This window comes from Mesocricetus auratus, unplaced genomic scaffold, assembly GCF_017639785.1.
Source record: "Mesocricetus auratus isolate SY011 unplaced genomic scaffold, BCM_Maur_2.0 Super-Scaffold_100043, whole genome shotgun sequence".
Classification (NCBI taxonomy): Eukaryota; Metazoa; Chordata; class Mammalia; order Rodentia; family Cricetidae; genus Mesocricetus; species Mesocricetus auratus.
Window position 1 is genome coordinate 667,591 of NW_024429220.1, and position 18,746 is coordinate 686,336.

Sequence of the window (18,746 nt, forward strand, 5' to 3'; positions counted from 1 at the left end):
CTATCAAATAGACACACCTATGAAAAGAAAAGAACACCAAAACATGACGAGTTTTCCATAGGCTTAGAAAGAGTTCCAAAATAATTGTCACTTGTGGCCTCAACATAGTTTTTTTTCTCAGTGTATTTTTTTATATAAATTAGAAACATGCATGCTTCACATGTCAATCCCAGTTCCCTCTCCTAGCCCTCCTTCTTTGTCCCTCCACCAGCCCCCCCAGCCTCCACCCAATCCCCACATCATTCCCCAGGGAGGGTGAGGCCCTCCTTGGGGGGATCTCCAGAGTCTGTCATTTCATTCAGGGCAGGACCTAGGCCTAACTCTAACCCTAAAAAGCTCTTATTTTTACGTAGGCCAGCTAATTTCTGGATTAGAAAGCTAAATGATAATTGCTTTTTGAGTCTCTAATAACATTTGAAGAGGTTATACACCTAATCTAATATAGGTGTTTTCTCTGGGATATAAAAGGACAGGATAAAGGACAGAGTCTGTACATCGCAAAGGCTGTGGACTAATGAGCAGATACAGTGCTCACAGCATGAGCAGTGCTGAGACAGTATACAATACCGTCCCAGCTGAAATAAAGGGGTAACTTATGAAAATAAATTAATTCTTGCAAAGAAAATGGCTGCAAATGTATTCCATTACTTCTTTCTTCCTAACATTTCTAGGCTAACAGTCCCACAAAGCTTAAGCTCCCAGTTCACATGTATAGGAACATACTAGTGTCCCCCCTCAGTCCCAAATCCCTCATCTAACCCACGATTATAGAAGAGTATATACAGGACAAGAATTGCTATCACATAAACTGTTACCACAAATTGACAAATAAATCTAGAAAAATTTATTGGAAATACATAATCTATTTTATGACTTTTGCAATTTAGTTAGCCTAACACATACACTGTCCACCTTTTTAAAACAAGGGTACCAACATCTACTCAGATATTAGATTATAATTACAAATAACAAGACAGGAACTTACATGTGTTACTTAATGATTTCATATGTAGTCATCATTACTGGTAACATTTTATTTATATGGTAGCCTACGAATGTAAACAGTGAAATAATAGATTAAATTCCTTGGTATAGTGTGAGGATGAAGATGGTTTTGCTCTTGAAATTAAATCCAGTTTTTACGTTCTAAGAAATGTGTGTGTCATACAGTTTAGCAGTTTACAAACTCTATCTTATGAAGTCTCTAATTCAGGCATCAGTGGAATAATCATTGGTCAATAGCCAAAGTTTTTTTTAACACATTTTTATTTACTGTTTAAATATATATGAGAGGGAACCCATGCTGACCACAATCCACGTAGGAAATGCTGTACTTCATCTCACATACCAAAGGACCACATGTCAGCCCACAAATGCAGAAAATTATTTTTATCATTCAAAGTAAAATTTGTGCCAGTCTTACTTAGTAACACACACCTATAATCCCAGAACCAGAGAGAAATACTCAGAAGAAAAGATTGGCCTCAGCTACAGTGAGTTCATGGCCAGTCTGGTCTACAACAAACCCTGTTTCAAATCACAAATACATAATATGGTATAGTATAGTATATATAATTTTTAAAGTAGTGAGTATTGTGACTTGTAAATAATGAAAGCTCATTAAGTTTCTTTCTAGGAATAGTGCCAGCATTTTATTTGTATCTTAATGGCATTTACAATACAAAAACTTACACACACACACAATAGATACAGAGGAAGCAATGAAAGTAAATGCAATAATATATGAAGGAATTTACATCACTACTGACAAATATGAGAACATGAGCAAAAACTTCCATAATGATCAGATTTAGAGAATAAATTATTTAGAACAGAAGATATTTAGTAGGCCCAGAACTATGCATCTTAAGAAAATCCCAAAACTTAATAATATTACAAATCTAAAAAAGATATATGAAGAATAGTGTTACATGCTTTTATATCACATGTAAGTACTGATACGCCAGAGAGGCCTCTCTTTCTATTTCTTGAGACAATGTCTCCTGAAATACAGGTTGGCTTCTAATTCACTGTGTACATGAGGGATGGATCTAACTCCTCCATCCTTCTGCTCCACCTTCCAAGTTGGATATCACCACATCAGGCTCAAACCATACCTACATATTATATATACAGTTTTCTGCCTGCTTCTATCTATGCCTGCAGACCAGAAGAGGCACCAGATCTTATTATAGATGGTTGTGAGAATTGAACTATGTGGTCGCTGGGAATTGAACTCAGGACCTCTGCACAAGCAGCCAGTGCTCTCAACCACTGAGCCATCTCTCCAGCCCAACTCAAACCATATCTAATATGGTGCTTGCCACCTCCCTAAGGTAGAAGGTAAAATTTCCTACTTAAAAAAACATTGAGATGTAGTTGTTTGATTCTAAGGTGCCAGACTGTCAGCGTGAACACACTTCTGTAACACCAATTCCGACTTTGTTAACTGTCACCAGTGACCCGTCTCATCTTCGTTTTATGGTCTTTCCCTTTAAGAAGCTGTTCTATTCTTTTTCCTTCATTTCTTTTCCACATTAGTCACTTCCTTTTGGCTAAAATACTCCCAAAGACAGCTTTGCTTAAAATGATCTCGCACTGGAAAAAGTTGCTGAGGTTGCTGAAGCAAAACCAACCCCGTGAAGTTTAGTTGAGCATTGGAGATTTAGAGATTCCAAAAGGGTAATTAATGTCAACGGAACATTTTGTCAGGGACTAAAGAGATGGCTCAGCAGTTGAGAGTAGTATTGCTCTTGTGAGGACCCAAATTTGGTTCCCAGCACCCAACTCCTGGGCTTCACAGTAGCCTGAAATTCTAGCTCCCGGCATCTTCCTCCCTATTCTGAACTCCAGAGACAACTGTACTCATATGCGCACACACCCACGCACAGACACATGCACGGGTGTACTCATGTGCGCACGCACCCACGCACAGACACATGCACGGGTGTACTCATGTGCGCACGCACCCACGCACAGACACATGCATGGGTGTACTCATGTGCGCGCGCACCCACGCACAGACACATGCACGGGTGTACTCATGTGCGCGCACACACACGCACAGACACATGCACGGGTGTACTCATGTGCGCGCGCACACACGCACAGACACATGCACGCATGCATGTACTTAAAGATGAGCAAAAAATAAATTTCAAGGATAAAAACATTCTCAGTCACTATGCACTTCACTGAGTAACTCTGCATTTTCGCAAAGGATCTTAGGTGTCTCAGAGATGTTCAAGAAGTTCTGGAGTTCATGTGTGGATTCGGTTAGCCTTGCACATAGATCTCCACCTGCCTCTTCCTCCCCAGGATTGGGATTAAAGGTGTGTGCCACCATGCCTGGCTGTTTGATAATTTTGTTATTTTTGGTCTGTACCCCACATCTCTGCCCCAGTGTACACATGAGGACAATGACTTCAAGGGGATATTCCCATAGTTTAAGCCATGTAAAAGCTCTCTGGTTGGATCTTCTCTGTCTTAGCATCTTTACAAGCGTGAGTGTGTAGATGTGATAAATATGCACTTTTCAAATATGTATGTAACTTCTTTTGACGGAAGAAGTGGGAATATCACTGCATATTTTAATGAAAACACATCAGGAAGTTCTAAAAAAAAGCTGTTGGAGATAGACATAATTTGACAATTACACTGCTTGAAACATGTTATCTAGCTAAAGAGATAATAGGACCCAGTTTTGCTAAATTCAAATTAAATTATTCATTCTCTTTATAAAATATTAATTTAAATTAAAAGAACATCTCAATTGAAAATAATGAATTAATTTCAATAAATATTTTATACAGTAATATTTTCAAATTTTCAGAGGTTAGGAAACTAAATTAAGTATTAAATTAGCTATGTGTCACTTTACTACTATATTTCAATTTTAAATTCTTCTATTGTCTTCAAAGCATGAGGAAATCTGTTTTCTATTCATCCTTCCGTTATATGATTGGTTGCCTGTATTTAATCCTCTAATTTTCTTCCTTCCCTCCTTCTTTCCCTTGCTATTTTCTTTCTTCTCCTTGAGTTGTTCTCTTAAGTGGTCTTTTAACCTATTAAATATTCATGGTTTTCATTATTTCACAATGGCTGCGTTTTTTTTTATACAGCAGTGAATTCTTTCACAGTACATGAGCTCTTCTGTAACCACATTTTTCTGTCTGTTAAGTGTGGTTAAACGAGCTCTATCAACATATAAGCTCCTTGATTATTCCGGGATTGTGGGATACTGTATCAGTGTTGGCTACGAAGAGACACCATGACCATGGCAACTCTTATAAAAGAAAACATTTAATTGGGGTTTGCTTACAGTTTCAGAGGTGTAGTCCTTCATCCTAAAGATGCTTAGTGTGACAGCTCACAGGCACACCTGGCACTGGAAAAGGAGCTGAGTTCTCTACATTCGGATCAGCAGGCAGCAGGAAGAAAGAAAGACACTAGACCTAGCTTGAGTGTTTGAAACCTCAAAGCCCAGTGACGTATTTCCTCGTCACATCCAACCTACCTTACCAAGGCCACACCTTCTAATGTGCTCCCTGGTGACCAAGCATTAAAAATCTATGAGGCTACAGGGGCCACTGATATTCAACCCACCATGTATACTTTGGGTAGTATTACCGTAATGCATTTTCTCTACCTGTAATATTCTTTAGTCTTATTTAGTTTTGTTTCCAGGTATTTCTTATCCATTAATACTTTCAAAGTAGACGATTAGTACAACTTGCATTTTTCATTTTCACTTCAAACATTATTTAGTCATTTTATTTTGAAGCATACACATTATATCTCTCTATCTCTGTTCCTCACTCTTCTTTGTTTCTGACACGGCCTCATGTGTACCAGGCTGGCTTTGAACTCTTGAGCCTTCTTCTTGTCTGTACCTCCCAAATGCAGGGATTATAGGCATGTGCCACAATATCTGCTTTATTCTCTTTCTAAGTTCTAGGTTTGTGCTACATTGCAGAATAAATGTATTTCTTTCTTGAGTAGGATTATTTATACTAGCTTTGTAAATTGACACATTACAATTAAACATATCTGTAGGCTATCATATGATGATCCAAATCATATCTATATTATGTGGCATTTCAAATCAGATTAATCAGACCTATTGCCTTGAATATTTGTCATTTCATTGTACAGAAAATATTCAACATTTTTCTTCTAGCTTTAAAATGGTGTTCTTTTAATATGAACAAGGAAATCGCGGGTTTCAAGACATCAAGACACAGACACTGTTTGAAATATTTTCTACTGTCATTTGCCCCTTAGTCCAAAATATTATCACACATCCTCTATGTATGTGGTGTTCTGGGACTCAAAGTTTTACCCAGATCTGGAGCCAGTGCCCACACTGTGAAGACAGCAGACACAGAGATTTCTTTTCATCTTCACACAAAAGTTGGCTTCAGAAGACAAAAATCACTCAAAAAAGTGCTTTAAGATGACTTCAGTAAACAGGTCCTTTGGCTAGCAGTATTCAAGAACACCCTGCAAAGATCTGTGAGCAGAGTGAAACTTATCAAAAGCTTCACAAACATCACACAGTGAAGGGTGTGAGGTTAAACTCCCCAGAAGGAAGCAGGCAGTGTGATGACTTGGGAACTTTAATTAACAGGGTTTTCATCTACCTCACTCCCAGGTGAGAATGTAGGAGGCAACAGATAATTGGCGTTTGGAGTGTGGGCCTAAAAGGGGGGACTTTGACCTATAAAAGTCTATTTAGACATAGAAAAGGGGAAAATGCTCCAGTAAGTTTAATGTTATTACTTATGTCCACTTCCGTTGGCTCCAAATAGTGGGTGACTTCCTCTGCTACTCACATTTCAGTGAGAATTCTCTTTCCCCAATTGTTTTCCCCAATTATGGGGAAAACAGAGGATCTTTGGAGGTGAATATTATCCAGCTAAATTTTATGCATGTATGAAAAATGTCACAATAAAGTCCAATATTTTGTAGAGTTTACACACACACACACACACACACATTTCTACTGATTATAAAATAAACAAAACAACAGAATTCCCCTCCCTTCATCTTAGAAACAGTTGGATAAATGGAGGACACCTGTCTGTCTTTCTGTAGTTTGGAGTGCAGGGATCCAGTCATTTGATAATCAGTTTACCCACCTATTTGGATTTGGGTTCACTTCCTCTTTGGAGACTCAAAGTGTTCAACCCAGCAAACACAGGAATGCCTACCTATTCTGAAGAGGTACTGTATGCTCTGTGAGTTCCTTGGGCATGACATTGGAGCTTCAGCTGCAGGCCACCATGGCTGCTTCACCTGGCTGCTAAGACCCTTCTGATTTTTAAAGTATCGATCTCTACCCTGAAATCAAATGTTTGAGAATACATTGTTGGCAGCTGTATTTAAAGGCTTTCCATAGATGCCTGTGCTCTGAATATGTAAGTGAACATGTTAATCTGGTCCCAGTGAACAGTCCTTCAGGCCTGGGTTTCCCACATAACATTCCTATTCACTACCATGCTGTTCCTTCTCTCCAGAAGAATCCCTATTCCCTGGCATCTCAGCCAATCTTCATTCTACTCCCAGCTCTAGCTCTTTTCCAGGAAGAGGTCCTATGTCACATCCTCTTTGAAGTCATGTCACTATATACTTCAGAACTTTTCTTCCTAGTTATTTATTTATCTGTGGAAATACCTAATTAAAATATCTATCCCCAATAGGCAAAAAATCCTATGAGCTTAGATGGATGGTTATTTAAAATGTCTAGGTTTACATTTTATTTTAAGCACAGCTGTCAACAATGTGTTTTCAGGCTATATTTGTACTGTTAAGAATCAGCAGAGTCTTGATTATGTGGATTCCATCTATCAGCATTAGAAATGTAAGATTCTAATTTAAAAGTAAGCTTGCATTCATGCTTTGACATTTTACACATACTGTAGTCATTCAGTTAGCAGGGGATTCAGCCCAAAGTAGAATAGTGAACAAATTATGAGTTGGTGGATGAGTCCATGAATTAATAGAGAAATGGGTAGATTAATAACAGTTTTGATATGGCATGAAATGTTCCTTCAGTTAAAAAGAGGTAAAGCATCAAATGAAACTAAAATAAATCTACTTCATATCACTTGTACTTGCCTTTGCAATTTTATTATTATGCATTACGACTGTCTTTATTTTACAAAGGAAACACTAACTGGAAACTCTGTACAGTGAGATTTTGTTATGCTGCCATGTATGCTTGAGCAAGCCTAATGATACACAATGGTTAGAAAGCAACATACTATATTTTAAAATAAATTTTATTCCCTATATATTGGATTAGAATTTTGTAATTTCCATGTTTGTCTTTCTTCCTACAAGGTCATAAATTACCTCATCAAACCTAAAGACTCTACCACTGAGTGATACATCCACTTACAATTTCTTTTACCTTCCTGGTTACTAGTCTATCATATCTAGCATGCTTTGTTATAAGTATCTGAATGATGTGATCCCATAAAGCTATTTACTCCTTAAGGGATTGGACTGTGCCCTATATCCATAGGATAAATAAGGAATTTAACACCTGATAAAACATTCAGTAAGTGAACATATGAAAGTGATAAAGTTAAACATACAGTAAGTAGCACTGATTAATTTTCAATTTGTTTTTGTTAAATTCTTCTAGCAAAAACTCAAGTAATGGGAGAAATCAAGCTAGCATTGAAAAAGGAAATGAAAACAGATGGTGAACAACTAATAGTTGAAATTCTCCAGTGCAGAAATATTACCTACAAATTTAAGTCTCCAGATCATTTACCAGGTATCTAGTTTCATGATAATAATCAATGAAAGGTATCTACTAATTGACTAGGACTGTGTCTTAAATATTCTAAGAAATTCTAGATTAATTTTACCTGTGTATGAAATACATTAAAAAACCTGTGAAAAAATAATTTAATTTCCTAGTCTTCAGCTAGAAAAATTTTCCAGTGTATAAATTAGAGTGCTACATTTAATAAACAGCAGTAAAACTAATTTAAATTTCTAAGAAAACTGTATGCTTATAATCACTTTATACTTTCTGCAAGAAATGGTACACGATTTACTGTGTTTGTGTAGAGCGTTAGGAGAACATCATCATGCATCAGAAAACACTTTGACTGGTTGACACTTAATGAGTTTACTTCTTATCTTCAGATTTATATGTAAAAATATATGTGATAAACATCTCTACTCAAAAGAAGGTTATTAAGAAGAAAACAAGGGTATGCAGACATGACCGAGAGCCTTCCTTTAATGAAACTTTTAGATTCAGCCTGAGTCCTGCGGGCCATTCTCTTCAGGTAAGTGTATCATATAAGTTATCCAGCGTTTGTACACTGAACATATGTAGTAGTTAATCACTGAAGGATTAGCCCATTCACTCTATCCTAGCAGCCACCAGTTCTCTACTGTCTTTTGCTACTTTAGGTGGATTATTTTCTTGTTGTTGTTCTCATGGTCACTCTCACTAATGCTTTTTGGCTCTTTTATATGTTATTTACTAAATTTTTGTAATTCACCTAGTTGATTTCTCACCGTGGTCTCACCTCCTTAATTTCATCACACTACTGTCAGTTTGGTTTCCATTGAAGCTGTTCAGTAAAACATCATTTTCTTGCATCATTCAAAGTCCTCCAAAGTGAGCTTTCGTTAATATCTAGGTCCTTTGGGTACCAGCCCCTCAGACCTCTCAGGGTTCAGAGAGAAAGCTTACTGCAAGAGCAGGACTTAGAAAAAAATTCTGAGGGCAAAATGAATTCTCCACTACAGATTTTTCCGCATCAGTTTCTTTATTGTTCTCCTATGCTGCAAAGTTTTCAGGGCATCCACACACAAACAAGGGCAATTCTCGGAGCTTGAATCGGAGCTTGAATTTCTCAGGGTCAAAAGCAGATAAGAGCTTATCAAAAGTGACCCTGTCAGCATCTTTGCAGCGCCCCCCCACCCGGAAGCCTGGCTAGGACACCCAGGAAGCGCTGAGGCAAAAAGGCTGATTTAGGAAGCTTTAATTCTAAGAAGGCAGAAGGGGAGTAGGTGCATGATACTACATTCCTGTTGAACAATCCTGTATCAATAAACCGAGGTGAAGTTAGGTGTAGAGAATTAACAGCGTTTTTTAGGGTAGAGCGGGGTTAACCGTAGTTAGCACTTTGCAAAGTCAGCTGGGAGAGTATTTACGGCACCCGATCTCCTTATCAGGAAAAGACTCAGAATCAAACAAGCTGGGACTTGCCACCTCTATCTTGAAAGTCCTGTATGTGATCCATAAGGATTCCTCTCCTGACCAAATACCCTGCCTAATGGAAGATAATTGCAGGGAATTTGGCTTCTAAGTTTATCTCAGGGATCAAAGGAGAGATTAGACTGTGGGGACCAAGGTTCTTGACTATGTGACTAAATGTCTCACCGGAGGTCCCACAGATTGGGGGGAAGTGACCCAACATTTCAATACATGGGGAAATGTTGCCAATAACCTATATGCTGCTGAATCTTGCACTGCTAGAGAGTGCTTTGGGCTTCACAAGAGATTTGCTGCTAGAACAGTTGTTAAGCAAAAGGTGGTAGGCCCAGCATCTTGCCACTGGGTTTATCTCCATCAGAAGGCATTCACTCTGAAGTCTCACTGCGTAATGTTTACTGACCACCGCAAGTTATATCGATGTAGTCTCAGTTCCTTGTCACTTTTCTACTTACTCAATACCCCAGGCACTGCATATCTCACTGGAATCGTTTTCCCCTCTATGTGTCATATGTGCCTATCCGTCACAGTGTGTGATTTGGGAATAAAATAAGATTTAGTGGAGAATGAAAGAAGTATGGATCTGGACTAATTTGTATTTATAGGTATTTTAATAACATCTCTCCTTTCTTTCAAGCACATGTACCACATCCTCACATCTCCCTCTCTTCGTTGCTAATTTTTTTGATGGCAAACATCTTGAAAACTTGAAAACTGTACATATGTGTACCTATACTTGTGTAACTCTGACTTTGTTTCCCAGATTTTACTTTTCTCCAATGGAGGGAAGTTTGTGAAGAAGACTTTGATTGGAGAAGCCTGTATCTGGCTTGACAAAGTGGATCTGAGAAAAAGAATAGTCAATTGGCACAAACTTTTGGTCAGTCCTACTCAGACACATTGAAGTTGTGTCAGCTCAGGTGAGGAAACAGAGCTCTATGGCCTCAGATCGAGACTGTAGTCGAACACGATTGTGCTGATCTATGTTTTCAGGAGTAAACATGGGGTAGGAAGTAAGAAGCAAACAGACTGCATTGTTGCGGAATACAAAATGACTCAAAGAGCTCACGTGCTGAACGCACAAGACACTGGCTTACTCAAAGCTGTGAAGAGAAACCGTGAAAGGAGATTTAAGGTAGAAGTCTTGGCACAGACTGAGCTGGAGCTCAAGTAAAAGGCACAAAGGTTTGAATGGCGGCCAAGGGTAGCGTGAAAGCAGCTGTTTGTACACACGGAAACCTTGCTGGAAAGTACTGGTGTAGTGAATCTTGGTTTTGAAAAGTTGAAGACTCCTTGTCTTGTATTCTCCTAGAAAGTCCTGCTTTGGGATTCTGACATAAGATTCACCTATGAGTTGTCTACAGGACTAGGAGGTGACTGTGATTATGGGGAAATTTAAGCAAGAGTTATGAACGGTGGATTTTAGATTGTACTGTGCATGTTTCCCTGTGTCTGCATTAGAGAGCTATACAACAGTAGGTCTGAATTATATGTGGCAAAAGCACATCTGTTTTTTGGTGTAATTTAAAATAGTGAAGAGTGAAGACAATAGTAGGTTAAAATTAAATTGTATTAATCTGAAAATAAAACAAAAACTAGTGACTGGATGTTAAAGAATGCTGACCTACAAAGTACATACCTTGGTTGAAAACATTACACTCTCCATAACGCTCCATTAAGTCATGGCTTTCTCAAACGTACACATCAAGGCATCTAGATTACCTGGTGTGTCCTTCAAAGAGGTTTGCTTGTTCATTGAGAAACTTCCATTACATGTGCCATCCTACATATTTCCTTTCTTTTGGATAATGTATTGTCAGAGACATAAAATTGTTCTGGCAAACAAATCATATTTATCTTATGATTAAACTGCTGTCATTTTCTGATTTTCTGTGGTTTTTCTCTAAACTCAGTGATATCAACCTCTAGTCCCTTCTCCTCTTCTGCTTCCTTGTCGGTGATGACATTATCATTCGAAAGCTAGTGTTGGGGAAGGCTGAGAAAGGTTAATATTTGAATTTAAAATATATTTGATCAATTTTAATAATGTAATACCAAACAACCAATGTGTGAATCATTAAAATGAAGCATTCTCTTCCTATCAACCACCAGTGTCAACAAAGAAAGTAACATGTAACACGGAATTGTGGGAAATGCACTCATCTGGCTCTAAAGTTCTGGCTTCTGGTCCTGATTTTGCTACTGACCTTGTATGTATCACCATGCAAGTGAATGTAGGTTACAGTCATTTTCCCCCTAAGTAATGATGTTTTCCTGTCCTTCCCACAGGATGCCAGGATGATGAAATAAAAAGATATAAGAACTAGAGAAAGCACATTTCCAAATATTGCTTTACTTACAAACTGAGATACAATCATTGTGTAGCCTTTTAATTCTCAAATTTTCTATGTGAGAGACAACTTCTAATCAATGATAAACATCAGCATGGATAAAACAATAAATTGTTCCAAAGCTCATTTTTATTTAAATATAAACTTCAATTTAACCTGAAAATGATAGATGATTAAATAAAAATTATTTGTCATAAAAATTTACTGAAGTCCATAACTCTTATATCCTACCCAACATAAACCAAATTGTTTTGCGGAGTATTTGAATCTAGAAATTGTTACTTTATCAAAGGTAAGGTTTTCGTGGGGTTATAGGAAATCATCTAGAAAATATTGAATTTTCTCATTTTTAGAGAAAATTATTAAATTTAAAAACAATGGAAAACCCTAGAAGTAAAAAATTTTCTGGCACATGCCAAATTGTATATCTTATACTTATTAAAAAATACAAGTTCACTTTTCCTTCTAAAACACCAACTCTCTCTTCCGTCTATTTTTGTCTCTTCTCCCCTCACAAAGCAATACCATCTACCACTGAGAGTCTTTTAAACAGAACATGGGAAACATGAATTTTCAAAGACAGAATATTGCTAGCATTTTATTTTTAGAGACTACTAGATCTGTTGGTGGTTGCCATGGTTATTTCCAGCAGACACTGCACTTGAGGAAACCTATCATCGGAGGAAAGGGGTCCAAGAAGATTTTGTGACATCAAAGGCTCTGCTATTTGTTCTTCACAGGCAACTCTGGTTCATCTCTTACCCTGTTCTACAGTCTCTGGTACTGCAAAGGTTTCTTGAAAGGTTGTATAGCCAGGTAGTTTACTCCATTCTAGTTGCAACTTACACGATCAGAGAGACCACTGGATCAAGATGGTCAAGAGTAACTCTTAAGCCTGAAATAATGGAAGCCTTTCTAATGCAGCTGCCCCTCCATTCCTAGGAACTAGCAGTAGGGCTAGATCAATCAGATCAATCAAGAGGGTCAGCGACAGAGCTTCTTATCACGCACCAGCATTCCCCTTGAGAAAGAAAAAGATCCTGCCAGTGTGCCAAGTTTGCAGTTGACCAAGCTCCTAGGCTGTAACTGGAAATGCTCTATGCAACACCAATTCTTATACGAATGCATTTCTGAGGGACACCGACTGCCCTTCTCACAATGAAACTATTTCTTTTTTAATTGCAAATAGGGCTGTTAGTGTTTTTTACTTTTTTGTAAATAACACAACATGATTTCCCATTTTTTATTTTATGTTACGGTCTTAGAATTAGCTTTTCTATCTTAACAGTAACAAAGTTTGTAATCCGTGATCACTGGGTTCTTAATATTCTTGCAGCATTTACACCTCGAGAAGTGTTTCGTTTTCCCTACTCACCCACTGAGCAGTCAAAGGTGGCAGGCGCTTGCTGGTTTAGAAATTAGTAGTAAGGAATCTTTCAACTGGAGAAGAAAAGGCACAGGTTGAATTTTTTATAAAAGATGAGGAATTATAGAATCATTACTACAGACGCAGATAACACTAGTAGCAAAAAAAATTGGTATTTCCTCTGATTTTACTTAATTTTTAGGAAAATTTTGGTGACTCTGAGCTCGTTTGACTATCATTTCTGTTTAAAAGAATAATACTCAACGTGAAGAAATAGCAATTGCCCTTGATCCTTAATAATTCACAATAGGTAAATGTACATTCTCTGCATATCTGTGAGGTTGATTTGGGGAATCACGCACACTAGAATAATCGTATCCTGGGAATATTATAGCTGGTAACCAGCTGATATTGATTCTCATTATAGAATGGCTGTTATAATGTTGGTGGTAGCCATAGTAACAATAGTGGTGGCAGTGACGTGAAGTAAAATAAATTATTTGTTACTATATTGTGCCCAATTTATTAGAAATGATTTAATCAGTGCTTCATTTAATTAAAATACCATAAAGATGTTTATAGTATTTTTTTACTTTATTATTTAAATCATAACTAATAATATTTTTAAAAACTTATTTTAATTGCTATAATGTCAAATAGTCCAAACTTAGCCAACTATAGCTACACGTGTTTATAAATGTAATGTATGACAGAAGAGACTTTCCCTCCTTTTGAGTTTGAAATGAAAGCGAAAACTCGATGAATAACCTGGAGTTTCCCTCTAATAGCTATGTACCTTTAGTGTAACAGAAGAGTGAACAAAACTTACATTCTCATTGAATGTGACATTGATGTTTTCTGTATGTCTCATGTGACTATTATTAAAGATGCACATTAAATATCATTTAATCAAATTCTTTATCTGATGGTACACTGAGAGCATTTTCAGAATCTGTTACCCTGTATATAATGTTTGGTAACACAGTAGTTGTTGAACTAACCTCATCCTTTGGAAGTCAGCATGTGACTGTGATTATCATTTGACTGTGTCTACATCTGTGTTCAGTGATGTGCTCAGGTGCTTCCATACTGACTCATGTGTGTGCTAATATCTAAACAACACATCTGTTTAAAAAGGTGTTTCTTGTCTAAGAAAAGTGTAAAACCTAATAAAATTTATTTCCAATAAACCATGAAGTACTTGGAGATGTGTCTCGTTTCTGACCATATGTTGCATGCTTTCTTGGCGATTTGCTAATCTTTTTATTATTTTTTGTTTACCTAACACTGAAAAATTTAATGAACAAATTTAATGTGAATTATTGGGCTATTGATTGTATAAACTGACCTGAAAATACAAGAGATTTGTGTAGAACAAAATGCTTGTAAATCTGTCTTGAGTTTTACTCTATGTAAAAACATGTCTTGTGACTGTACACAAGTTGTATCTTGATAACTTATGAAAACTGTGCTGTACAAAGGCTGTTGTATCAGCCTGACTAATAAATATTGAAAACATCAGCTTTGACATCTTGTGTTTATAAACAAGTTTTTCAGCCCAGGCAGGGGTATATTTTTTATACATTGTCATGAGGAGGTAAAGCTTATAACCTTATAAAAACCAAAAAGAGTAAAGAAAAAGAAAGACAGCAACATTAATTTATTTTTCTTTGTTTAAAATTTAAATTAGAAAGAAGCTTGTTTTACATGCCAATCCCAGTTCCCTCTCCCTCCCCTCACCCCCTGCCCCACCCACTGACTCCCTATCCCATCCCCTTTCTGCTCCCCAGGGAGAGTGAGGCCTTCATGGAGGAATCTTCAAAGTCTGTCATATCATTTGGAGCAGGGCCTAAGCCCCCTCCCCCCCGTGTGTCTAGGCTGAGAGAGTATCCCTCTATGTGAAATGGGCTCCCAAAGTCCATTCGTGCACTAGGGATAAATACTGATCCACTACCAGAGGGCCCCATAGATTGCCCAGGCCTCCCAACCCACGTTCAGGGAGTCTGGCAGACTGATAGCTGGGAAGCCAGCACAGGAGACTAGTTTTTTCTTATGAAGGGGGATTAAAAAACAATTCCTTTGGACGTCTATTATTTCCTTGGTGAAATAGATATAAAGTCACCTGCTCAGAAAGGAATGGGAGCTGCTATGGGCTAACTTAAAATGGTCCTCAAGGACAGTGAGAGAATAAACAAGCTAAAAGGCAAGGTAGCTGCAACATTCCCAGCCTGAACTTGCAGTTCACGTGAGCAAGGCGAGAAAGGACATAACACACTCTGACCGGGGCAGATCTGGTCACACGCCGAGCAACAGCAACTCAGGTTCACATGAACACGGCGTGCAATGAGACGGTTTATAACTGGGGAGGCACACATGGTGGAAAGGAGAAGTCGGGGAAGCAAAGGACATGGGACTGGGTGATAAATTACAAACTTCACGGAGGGTGTAGACTCTGGGTCCGGAAATCTTCCCGCGTCTGTGCAGCAAGCCCAGCTCAGACTAGAGTTTACCCACTGAACCAAGAGAGGAAGAATCGGAGCTGAGGGAATAGTGTTAGCAGTGAAAGCTGTAAAAGTCTCCAGAAAACCTCACAGAGGTGGAAGCCGGAAATAGAGGTCCATAGGGGATTAGAATCTCATGGAAAAAATAGAATCCTATTTAATAAACTCCAAAAACTCTGGTCTGGTGGAAAAACTGTATTACAGTAAAATAGCCAGTGTGCTTCAGCAGGGTCTGTATTTGGTTCACTTTCATTTATCAATAAAAAATTGTTCCAAATAAAATATGGGAGGACATCTTTAAGAATGTCAATGCTTTGTATTTTTGAAAACCAAGAAATTCTCAATTTTTTGAGTGTTCTAAGGATTACACCTGAACATAAACAATTAAAGCAGTAATAATTGACTATTAGCAAACTGACAAAGTTTCTTTCATTTTCTGTGAAATTCTTTACTGGGTTCTGGGAAATCCCAAGGTGATCAGATGAATTCCTGTTTTCAATAGAGAGAGTGCCCATGGTAAAGAGAGGCTTTATTCTGTTGAGCTGGGGAATTTAATTCTTTGCTCGAATAGAAAAATTAAGGAAAATGTTAATGTCAACTGATGGGAGTCTTTGAATTGTTTGGGAACCTCCTTAAAGGGACCTAGTCCTGTCTGTTGTGGGTATTTAAAAGAAAGTCACACACTATTGGATTACTTCTGTATACTAGAAGCTAGGATTTGCTGACAGAATAAATTCTAGTTGCCTACAATATTGAACACAGTTATTGTTGCATGAATAATAAAAACCCAAAGACAGATATCTTGTTTCAAGCTGAAGGTCAGGGAAACAAGGAAGCTAGCCACTAGAGAGCTCTCACCTCTGCCAGTGCTTGGACCAAAGGGGCGATCCACTGACTCTCAGATTGCATCTCCAGACTGCACTGCTCTCCACCAAGCCCCAGAATCCTAGACTGAACTGAGATCCTTATATTCTCTCTAGTACTAGGATCAAAGGAGTGAGCTCTGTTTCTCTTTTAGAACGACTGACTCTCATGTAGCCAAAGGTGGCCTTGAACTCACAGAGATCAATCTGCATCAGTCTCCTGAGGCCTGGGACTAAAGGTGTGCACCACCGCTGCCCAGCCTCTATGGCTGTAGCTAGCTTTGCATTCTGACCTCAAGTGGCTTTATTGATCATAAACAATATGTCACCACAAGTTCCCCCACTCAGACCCTGCTGGCTCTCACTTGTACTTCCAAGGCAGCCTCTTAATGGCATTGCTGTCTTGTTGCTCTCAAAGGCAGCAGTATGGAAGGCATACTGGCCCCGTCATGCTCAGCTTAAAGCTATTCAGTAATTTCTGTTGCCAAAACCATAGCAGAAGCTTGTCCCCATCTCTGCTCTCTCTCATTGTCCTGTTGGGATCCAGGCTGTTGACCCCACTCTTCTCTTGATATTGGGATCCAGACTGTTCACTGGTGACTGTGTACTTCTCTCCTGCAGTGGTTATAGAAATATGGTTTGATCTCCCGTGTCTTCAAGATACACTCACAACTTGGAAATGTTTAGTGTCGTGAAACTATGGTTAGTTTTTTTGTTTGCTTGTTTTGTTTTCTATAAAAGACCCAAATCTTTGTGTACCCCATGCCTCCTGCCTCAACCTCACACAATTGTTTCCTTTCACACGTCTGCCCAGAGTCCTTTCCTCTGTTCCTCCAATGTTATCTCATTGTCTGCATCATGACATGCATCCTATAACCTAGATGATCTTTCTGGGTCTTTCCACCCTCAGTTGTCACAACAATCAGAACCCTGAGCTTATAGTCAGAGAGTACTCTATTTCTCATTGTCGCCCAGACCACGCATTTCCTTATTTGCTTTTGTGATTAGTTGACTAGTGCAAAATGACAAACTTCACAAGTACAAAACTCCATATGTGTTTTCATGGCCATTATCGCACCACTAAGTTACTGTGGATGACACAAAATAAGTATCCACCAAGTACTGTTTGAAGCAGAGAACCCTTGTGTCTCAGAGAGTTTAACCCTGGAAGAAAAGCAAGTGCTGTCTATAAAGTTAGGATTCTATAACTTTTCCTAAAATGAAACCTTTTCATTAAAATGGACCAGGTATATATAAAAATACATTCGTAGAAAGGAATAGAGGAAGGAAGGCAAAAGAAGAAACAAAAAGGAAAGAAAAGGAAGACTTAAAATACTTAAATTAAGGAGCTAAAGAAAGCTTTCCTCGGCTGGGCGTTGGTGGCACACGCCTTTAATCCCAGCACTCGGGAGGCAGAGGCAGGCAGATCCCTGTGAGTTCGAGGCCGGGCTGGACCACAGCCTCCAAAACAATACAGAGAAACCCTGTCTCATAAAACCAAAAAAAGAGGAAGCTTTCCTCTCCTCTCCCAGAAGTAATGTAGCTCTGGTATCTCCATGACAAAATGCAGTTTTTCTGATTTGAAGGAAGATATCTGAAGTTAGGCTTCTGTTCTTAATGCTAAGAGCAAGGCATTTTCTTTTCTTTCTTTGTTTTTTTGGTTTTTTTTTTCCTTTTTTTTTTTTGGTGTTTTTGAGACAGGGTTTCTCTGTGGTTTTGGAGGCTGTCCTGGAACTAGCTCTTGTAGACAAGGATGGTCTGAAACTCACAGAGATCTGCCTGCCTCTGCCTCCTGAGTGCTGGGATGAAAGGCGTGTGCCACCACCACCTGGCAAGCAAGTCATTTTCTAAAGTTTGTCTCTACTCAGAAACTGGGCCATTCGCACCATCTTCCCTGACATTTCCAGTTAAAAGAGAAGCCCTGTAGGCATTCCTGGGCTGTCAGTCAAATTGAGATTTAGAAGAGAAGAGAGCCTGGAGGCTGGAAGTATAGTGTCTAAAATTTGGTCCCAGTGAAGAAAATAAGATATTAAGTATTTGTGCCAATTAACTGTGGGGACACCAGACCTTGAGCAGAAACCCACTTCCCCTTCGGCCTGGGAGCAGGCATCTATGTAATGTTTACTGAAAACAATTCAGTGCTTTAGGGCTCAGATAGGGCTCAGATAAAGGCTGGCTCACTGAAATACCTTGCCTTTCACACCCCCTACGGCTAGATGCCTCTTCCTGTTTCCCTGTGGTGTCTCCCCGATTCTGGGGCCGGAGATTAGACCACCAGCCAGGAGGAAAGAATGGTACGTAGATGAATGGCAGAAGTCCTTAAAAAGGGAAGCTCCTTTGTCTTAGGGGGACTTCTCCTGAGAGCTCTCCTAAGCGGACTGGGGTCTCCTCCTAAGCTGACTTGGGAAACATAAGTTT

General features: G+C 38.7%; 1 protein-coding gene across 1 annotated transcript in view; it reads left to right on the top strand.

Moving 5' to 3' along the window:
- Positions 1 to 14,485, top strand: part of Pclo (piccolo presynaptic cytomatrix protein) — a 348,891-nt gene extending 334,406 nt beyond the window's left edge. Inside the window, 3 exon segments of the mRNA XM_040735211.1 lie at positions 7,652 to 7,786; positions 8,164 to 8,309; positions 10,011 to 14,485. Coding sequence (XP_040591145.1) covers positions 7,652 to 7,786; positions 8,164 to 8,309; positions 10,011 to 10,151 — 422 coding nt within the window. The 3' untranslated portion in view covers positions 10,152 to 14,485.
- Positions 14,486 to 18,746: the final 4,261 nt, after the last annotated feature.